Source organism: Capsella rubella, unplaced genomic scaffold, assembly GCF_000375325.1.
Source record: "Capsella rubella cultivar Monte Gargano unplaced genomic scaffold, Caprub1_0 scaffold_1, whole genome shotgun sequence".
In the NCBI taxonomy this organism is placed as follows: domain Eukaryota; kingdom Viridiplantae; phylum Streptophyta; class Magnoliopsida; order Brassicales; family Brassicaceae; genus Capsella; species Capsella rubella.
The window spans coordinates 15575035-15583379 of record NW_006238923.1 but is presented as its reverse complement, the minus strand read 5'-3'; the positions used below and the strand labels follow the sequence as shown (position 1 = coordinate 15583379).

At 31.3% G+C, this 8345-nt stretch overlaps 2 protein-coding genes and 1 long non-coding RNA gene across 5 annotated transcripts in view; 1 reads left to right on the top strand and 2 right to left on the bottom strand.

Annotated features, from left to right (window-relative positions):
• LOC17900871 overlaps window positions 1-1160 on the top strand; it is an 8108-nt gene extending 6948 nt beyond the window's left edge. For 2 of the 3 annotated variants that reach the window (XR_002835481.1, XR_002835480.1), the window contains exon 8: window positions 861-1160. This is a non-coding gene — a long non-coding RNA (uncharacterized LOC17900871). The remainder of the gene's footprint in view (window positions 1-860) is intronic. The other variant, XR_002835482.1, reaches the window with a different exon arrangement.
• LOC17898948 (THO complex subunit 5A) lies at window positions 1135-3062 on the bottom strand. The gene is made up of 4 exons (XM_006307358.2): window positions 2555-3062; window positions 2046-2382; window positions 1652-1953; window positions 1135-1547 (listed from the first exon to the last, which is right to left on the bottom strand). Exons 1-4 carry the CDS (start codon window positions 3023-3025, stop codon window positions 1302-1304), a joined length of 1356 nt encoding a protein of 451 aa, XP_006307420.2. The 5' UTR covers window positions 3026-3062; the 3' UTR covers window positions 1135-1301.
• Window positions 3063-4135: 1073 nt separating this feature from the next.
• LOC111832419 (truncated transcription factor CAULIFLOWER A-like) lies at window positions 4136-4867 on the bottom strand. The gene has a single exon (XM_023788733.1). The coding sequence runs from the start codon at window positions 4865-4867 to the stop codon at window positions 4136-4138; it is 732 nt and encodes a 243-aa protein (XP_023644501.1).
• Window positions 4868-8345: the final 3478 nt, after the last annotated feature.

Sequence of the window (8345 nt, the reverse complement as noted above, 5' to 3'; positions counted from 1 at the left end):
GAGAGAGAGAGAGATCCTTTTCTGGAGAGTGTTTTTTCTTATCTGTCCTTGTTTCTCTAATACGGCATCTCTGTAGTGTAATTCTGTGATAAGAGTCTTACACAGGACAAAAAAAGCAATCAATATAAACACCAAATCCTGCTGAAGTGGAAGATGTGTTTTCTGTACCCGTGGAAATGTTCACTCATTTACTTCTCAAAGGTACTTCTGTTGCAATTTTGTTTTAATTTCCTTTGAAGAACATATCAATGCTTGAATTTTTTTGTCCAGGATGAGAACTAGATTCTTCAAGAGGGTGAAAAGTATTTGAACTACTTTTTACTAGAGATCAGGAAATAAGGATTAGTAATTATCACATTGTAGCTGCCAAAATCTTGATCAGAGCCACATCTGTAACTTACACCAAATGCCCTGTTTTTATGTCTTTTTAGATTTGCATGTTGTTTGGGGTTTATGCAGCTCCTGGAAACTCTTGCGCAGAGCTGGCTCAGTTTCTCATTGTGTAGAAAACTTCCTAGTGAATTGTTTTGGTTGTTACATGCAAAGATGGAAGTGCAAAAGTATCAGGCAACTCTTTATTCCATTTTACACTATTTTGCTTACCATATGAGATTAATTCGGCTTATGCGACTTAAACCCACCATAGTTCCTACTGGTGAAAACTAGGGAACCCTTCCCATTGAGAATATGTTGGGATTGAGATTTGCTTGTTAAAGGACACAATGATTTCATAGAGCCATGAATTAAACTTTGTTTGACATCAAAACCCCTTTTACCAATCTCTTTACTGCACTTTGTTTGACACGAAACTGCATATATTATATCTGAAACAAACTGTCTGATATCACTCTGCTTCAAAGGTGTAAGATTAGTTGGTGGATAAACAACAGATGGAGATAAGTAATCTTTTCAAGGGAGCCCCCAGAAAAAAGCTGTGGAGGACACACCTCAGGACCATAGTGAAATCAATGGTGAATTAAGTTCTTGTGGTCATACTTAGCTTACGTGTTGAGTTGAGCTCTCATTTTTAAGATTGTAACCTCGCTCTATACATACACAGGACCATCAAGAATCTTTTTACTTTGTAATTGCTATGCTTAACTAGATTCAGAGGTCGGTCTTTGTTAATTAATATAACGCCGCATATATCATTCTGTTTATTTCTTCTCGTTGCCTCATTACAACATAACATGTGTGAAGAGTTTACAAATACCAAGAAAGTTTTGATGATATAAGAAGTAACTGACTTACAAATATGAAGAAGTTCGACTACTGTGGAAAAACATACTGAGTGGGGTGACTCAGACAAGAGTTAGCTTAGCCTTTTTCTGGGACCGTATTCTTTGCAGAACGGTTTGCACATTGCGGTGATCAGACGCAGAAGCATAGTCTTTCGCTGTATCACTATCTTGAGTATCCTTTTCAGTAAAAAAAGGTGACATCTCAGGTAAAATCTCAATCCCCGCCAAATGTTGTGCCCACTTATATGGCCTCGAAGTTCTGCTCTCATCAAATAAATGATCATCGCCAAGAATGAGCTTGGCTGACTGAATAAACGTAGAGGGTAACAAACCAACAAAAGAAAGTAAGTATCAATGCTTTTACGAAAATAGTCGTTATGTAAAGTGATAAAAAGGATATATGTATGCACCTGATGAGGAGGCTCAAGACCAGTATCTTCTGGAAATAAGTTACACAGTATATTTTTCTCAAGTTCATCCTGAGACTCTTCAATGCCAACACATACAACGTTCAACTTCAACAAGTACTCAAACTTGAGAACGACAGGTCTATGGGATTTTGGATCTGGAATCTCAATATCGTTTACGTGAAGGACAACTCTAAGAGGATGAATTTGATATAGTCCTCCCTCATCAGAACCCTCTTTCTTGAATCGTTTCCTTTGCCTTGTTCCATCACCATCTTCACCATTATCCTCCAATCTTAGACTCTCTGTAATATTGAACATACATGGCATTTTAAAGAGCAAATAAGGACTCCATAATCAAGTACCAATTTCAACAAAAAGTTTCACAACTGCTAACCTGAGTTCTGTTCTGCCTGCTCCCGGGCATAAGTTTGAGCATCCTTAAGGCTCCCAGATACCTCGAGTTCGATATTCTCTTCAAAAGCTTCCTTTCGTGCCATGAACTGCGAATATATAACATAAAGCGGCGGAGGAAGAAGCTCAGCTAAATTATGATACTTCAGCTTCTTCGGATTCGGCAAACTCAACTGACTCTGTACTGGCAAAGATGCTTTCTTTAAAGTTTTGAGATGCACAGGAAGACTCGACAGAAACTTGTTACGCTCTGCATTACTTTCCAGCAAACTCTTCTTATGTTGTTCCAACCTTTCTCTAAGCTTGCACAGTTCTTTCCTCTGTACATAAAAGCTTAAACACTCAAATCACATTTGAACCAAAACCTCCTACAACATCTAAAACGTGAACTTAGTCGAACGAGCGATTCGAGCCATTACCTAATTCGAGTCTCTTAAGCAACAAAATTGAACTGAAAGATGTATAAAGCTTAAAACATTCAATCACATTTACCTGATGGAGCTCAAAATTGAGTCTTTTAAGCATCAAATCATGAGAAGTATCATTTGATAAAGTTTGAGACTTGATTGCTTCAGGAGCTTCATTGAAGAAGTCTTGTTCAGATATGAGATCGATATTGGGATACCTAGATTTGAAATCTCTACTAGCTTTATTAGCTTTGAGGTAATGGCTCTTCTCATACATGAGATTGTGAAGCTCCAACGTCGTGAAATCCACCGGAGACTTTGCTAACTCCGTCTCAGTTTTCAATTTCTCTTCTTCTATAAGAATCGCACGATTCGCTTGACGGAGATTTATGAAATTGAGAAACATCTGAGTGAGGAGTTCTCGATTCTCGGATTTGGGGTTTCCTTGTTGCTTGATTGAGAGCATCCTCGCGACGATGGCTTTGACGGAGGCTTTGGTCTCTTGAAGTAACTCAACCGGTGATTTCTCCGCCGTAGCCACCGTATTGTTCGCCATCTCTAAACTCGCCGAGCTCGGAGAGAGAGGTTTTGAGTTTTTTAGACTTTTGTTTCTAACTAAGCCGGTCTGGTTTGGTTCGATATTTTGGTATTTCAATGTTCGGTTTGAACAATTTGACCGAGTTATAATAAATTGAAGTTTGGTTCGGTTTGTAAAGGAGAATTTTCGGTTTACTACTGAATAATTTCGGTTAATTTTGGTACTATTTGGTTTGTTTGTTAATTTCAGTGGTATATCAAGTAAATTTAGATCAGTTTAGTTTGTTAGATAGTTCCAAACAGAACATAATTGAACCGGTTAATATTGATAAAGAAAATAGTGCTGAAATTGGAGTAGAACTAAATTTGGTTTAAGTTTTTTTTTTTTTTGTCAAACTAGTTGCTGATTTGAAGACCATTTTTTTGTTTTAGTTGGTCTTAGTTGTTCAAAGAATCTATATATATAAAGTTAGCTTTTTCTCTCTTCTCATGATGCCACCTAATCATCCACCTAAGCCACATTTTTGTTTAAACATTAAAATAAATTTAAAAAATTCATTTAGTGCATATTTATGTTACTTATTTAATTAATATAAAGTTTATATAAATAACATAAATTATGTAAAAAATGAAATGTTAAAATAAGAAAAACAATACTTTAATTTTTTTATTAGTGGTAATAATATTATTCAACTTTCATTTTAAATTGATCATAATTTAATATTTTAAATATGTTACTGAGTTTTAGAATGAAAGTAAAATTTAAATTTATGGTAGACTAAAACAACATTTATGTAATTGTATATATAAAATTATAAAGAGAAAAAATAAAATGAAAGTAAAATATTAGTTTATAACATGATCAAAAAGAAAAAAATGATATTTCATAAATTAAATCAAATGCTTTTAATCTAAATTTGAGTATTGAAAGATAATAATTAAAGAGAAAATAATTATAATATTTTTTGAAAATCAATTAAAAATAATAATAAAATATCACAATATGAATAAATAATCAACGAAACAAAATTATAAACTTCCCGCGCGGAGCGCGGGTCAACTGCTAGTATAACTATATAAGCATGCGTTGTCATGTCAACTTCGACGGCAGTTTTACTCGGTATCGTCTTCACTCTTCAGCACCACCAGCATTCTTGATACTCTCTTCTTTAGAGGTTTCCCTCAAGTTTTCTTCTCCAACATCAGATGGTTCCATGTTTAGGTCAAATTCATTGACCATTTTGGGTAAACGATTTTCATTAGAGACCCCCCAATCATCATAGTAACGGACAATTGTAGTTTCCATGACGTTGTAACCATTCTCAGTCCACCCAGCAGATGGAACATTGGAATCACTCAGGATCGTATCTTCAGGAGATGCCTCGTCGACACTCATAGGGTCAAGATCCATAATCTCATTTCTGAAAGAAGTAATTTTCTTACCAGTATATGACCGCAGTTTATCAATCAAGGTTAGGGAAAGATCAGCAAGTACACGACCATGATTGAGTAACATGAGATGTTCCATCTCTAACTCCTCGATAGCCTTCCGAGCATCATCTATTTTCTTCTCAATTTTTTGGATATTAGCCTCGATGAATAACTCCGGATCAACGGCCTTCTTGCTCCTTTCACGCTCGGTCAAAGAGTAGTACTTCTCCATGAGCGAATTCGCCTCTTGGGTAGATGGCCACACCACAAACTGATCTATTTCACGATTAAACACCACGAGATAATCTCTCGCGTCACAAAGAATCGAGAGTTCATTCGTTTTCTTGATGAGTCCAGCAAGCCTTGTCTTAATGTTGGCTCTCCTCACTCTCTGGTTGGCCCAATCCAAGGTTACTCTTCTCTTCCCCATTTTATTTGTTTTTTCTTTTCTTTTCTTTTTCTTTTTTTGTGTGTTTGTAAAAAGAAAATCCTAGTGATCTTATATATAGGAAAAACCAAAGATAAATTAAGGAATGTAATAACTTGAAACTATCTCCATATGTTATATTTTGGTTAGTTGACTACTATAGTGCATTTTAGAGTCAAATAATGTTGAATGGATTTATTGGGAACTTTGTAAAAACAAAAATTAAGGTTATTACGTGTAGAAACCGCGTCCTTTTTTACCAGAAAAAAAAGAAACCGCGTCTAGATACTGCATCTAATTATTTTTTGTTTCCTCTTTTAATATACGTTATTAATTAACATTTTTCATGTAGCTTTTTATTATTTTTATACAATACCTAAATTTTATGTTAAGTAGCATCATCATTAATCACTTTCTTTCTTTATGAATTTTCTGTTTTGTGTTTTCTTTAATTTCATAATAATAATAACTGCATTTTTGTATGCCAAGAATAAAATGCATCTGAGAGGGTAAAAGGGTATATATGCAGCTAAATACATAATGTTTAGTTAATGTATGAATAAAAAAGTAGATGTTTTTTGCAGCGTTCGTACTCTGTAACACTAACTTTGATACACAGATGACGACGTCGTCATAGCATTTGCTAATCCCTCTCCGACTCGTGTGATCTTTATTTAGTGTATCATTCTGGAAAGGATTTGGCAGATTATGTTTTGGTTCAAAAGGGTTGTCCTATAGCATGCTTTCTATATATGGGTAAGTCATCTTGATAGATTACCCATGCAAAGCTTATTTCCTGGGGACATATCCAGTCTTCAAAGTGTTGTCTATGCTCGTTTTTTGGAATTTCGGGATCCTCTCTTCCTAGCTTGTGATTTTTTCTTCCCACCTTTGGATGTTGGTCTTTTCTAAGCTATACCATCGATAGCTACTCTTTGCCTCATGGTCGGACCTGCTCTCTTGGAGTCGACTCTCTTCTCCGACAACCCCTGCTCTCCTTCATAAGCTAACATCTCAAGCGATAGTCTACAATATTTGACGGCACCACAACAACGTCTTGCATAATTCCGAGCGTTTGTCTCCTCAAGTAGTCTTCAAGTTGATCGTTCGCAAAATTTCCAATAACATATCATCAAGAAGACTAAGGAAGCGTTAGCGCAAACTCATGTTTTTAACCCAAATCTTGCTTAATTCTGTTGTAGTCTTGTTTTTGTTCTTTTTTGCATTCGCAACTTTAAAAAATGAAATTTTTATTTAGAAGAAAAAGATGAATGGTAATGTGACAAATGATGGGGTCGTAAGAGAATAGAGAAAATCTAAACTTTATATATACACTAGTTTAGTACCCGTCCGATGGACGGGTTATCTTTATTTAAAATTAAATTAAAATTAAAATTGATTATAACTTATAAAAAAATAATTTCCAATTTTTTTTTTTGAAAAAATAATAGAAATCAATTTCATTTGGAAAGAGATTTTATTTGGTTTGAAGTATCTAATAAACGTGTATATATATCTCTTAAAATTTGTTATTAAACATTAATTATATAAATCTAGTAATGTCAAATTGACAATCACCAAAACATTTGGGAGCTATTTGGGAGCTAATCATCATTACTCATAATATTGCTAAAATATTTTAAAAAATCTTAATTTAGCAATTATCCTCTAAAACATGATTATACCATTTTGTAAAAAAATTTATTTCTTAACTTTCAATTTTTCAAAAAATCATTCTCAGACTATGAAAATTAATTAATTATTATTTAATATGATAAAAAATTAATTAATTATTATTTAATATGATGGTAAAGTTCTTTCAAATTAACATCAATATAAAATATGATATTAAATACAAATTTGTAAATTGTAAAACTTACAACTGACAAAACCAAAAATTAGGTTAATAGTTGAAAGAGAATTTTTAAGCAGTACACCTTTTGGTGAACCCGTTTTTAAAAATACACCAATTTTCTATCCATTTTAAAAATATCCCTTAAATATGAAAAATTGTAAACTTTTATATAGTTTATAAGGTACATCTAGATAATCATTACTATTAGGAGACCCAATACAAATATTTATAAAGTTTTAAAAAGGTTCTAAACGGTCATTTATAATACTTTCATAAAACTGATAAATAACCTTGTTTAATTGTAAAACATAAATCTCACTCCTCTTTAATAAATCCAAACAGATAAATAATCTCGTTTAATTATAAAATCTAAACTATAATGCAGATTTATAAACTCAACAAATAGCCCTTATAATTGTAAAACCTACAAGTGGCAAAACCAAAAATTAGGTTAATAGTTGAAAGAGAATTTTTGAGAAATACCCCTTTTGGTGTACCCCTTTTTAAAAATACACCAATTTTCTATCCATTTTAAAAATATCCCTTTTCAAATATGAAAATTGTTAACTTTTATATTGATAATAAGGTACATCTAAATCATCATTACAATTGGTAGACTCAATACAAATATTTATAAAGTTTTAAAAAGGTTCTAAACGGCATTTATAAGACTTTTGTAAGGTTTTTATAAGTTTTACAAAGTTTTTATATGTTTTTTAATAATATTAAAAAGATTTTTATATGGTATTTAAATTTACACACATATAAAGATAATTTGTGTCTAAATATATAAGCTTACACATTTTTTTAATATAAATATCAATTTTTTTACTTTTAATCATCAAAAATACCCTTTTTCATACAACTTTTTAAAATACCCCTCTTTCAAACTTTATTTAAAAAACCACTTTAAATATTGAAATTTATCCAAATATATGTGAAAACTTATAAATATACACACAAATTACCTTTATATATGTTTAAATTTTAATATATCTTTCATAATAGCGTAAAATAACTTATAAATACCTTTTAAAACCATATAAACCCTTTTAAAAACCACTTAAAACCTTATAAAACTTGTAAAAACAATTTAAAACCTATAAAAACATTATAAAATATTTGTATCAAATTTCCAAGTAGTAGTTATTATATAAAAGTACCTTATAAACCATATAAAACTTTATAATTTTTCATAATTAAACATAAATATTTTTGAAAATCGATAGATAAATGAGGTTTTTTTGAAAAGGGGTACACCAAAAGGGGTATTTCTCAAAAATTCTCTTTAATTTTTTATAATTATTTTTTAATGTTGTTTAAAATTCTATTTTAATTTATAAAGATAAACCATAATTCAAATTTATCATTTATATACCGAAACCAACAAATAACCTGATTTAATTGTAAAATTAAAGTTTAAACCGCCATATATTCTTGTTAAATATAAATTTTAAATCTCTATCTTATTAATAAACCAAATTAACATAACTGAAATAATGTTATCTGTTTAATTTTATTAATTATTTTTAATATATAATTTTTATAATATTTATTTTATATATAAATTTTAAATCTCTATCTTATTAATAAACCAAATTGACATAACTGAAATTATGTTATTTG

Excerpts from the sequence above, each read along its gene's own strand:
- LOC111832419 (XM_023788733.1), bottom strand. The coding sequence starts at position 4,867 with ATGGGGAAGAGAAGAGTAACCTTGGATTGGGCCAACCAGAGAGTGAGG.
- LOC17898948 (XM_006307358.2), bottom strand. The coding sequence starts at position 3,025 with ATGGCGAACAATACGGTGGCTACGGCGGAGAAATCACCGGTTGAGTTA. Across the intron at positions 2,383-2,554 it reads TCAATTTTGAGCTCCATCAG|AGGAAAGAACTGTGCAAGCT; the intron begins GTAAATGTGATT and ends TTTTATGTACAG. Across the intron at positions 1,548-1,651 it reads GTCTTGAGCCTCCTCATCAG|TCAGCCAAGCTCATTCTTGG; the intron begins GTGCATACATAT and ends ACGTTTATTCAG.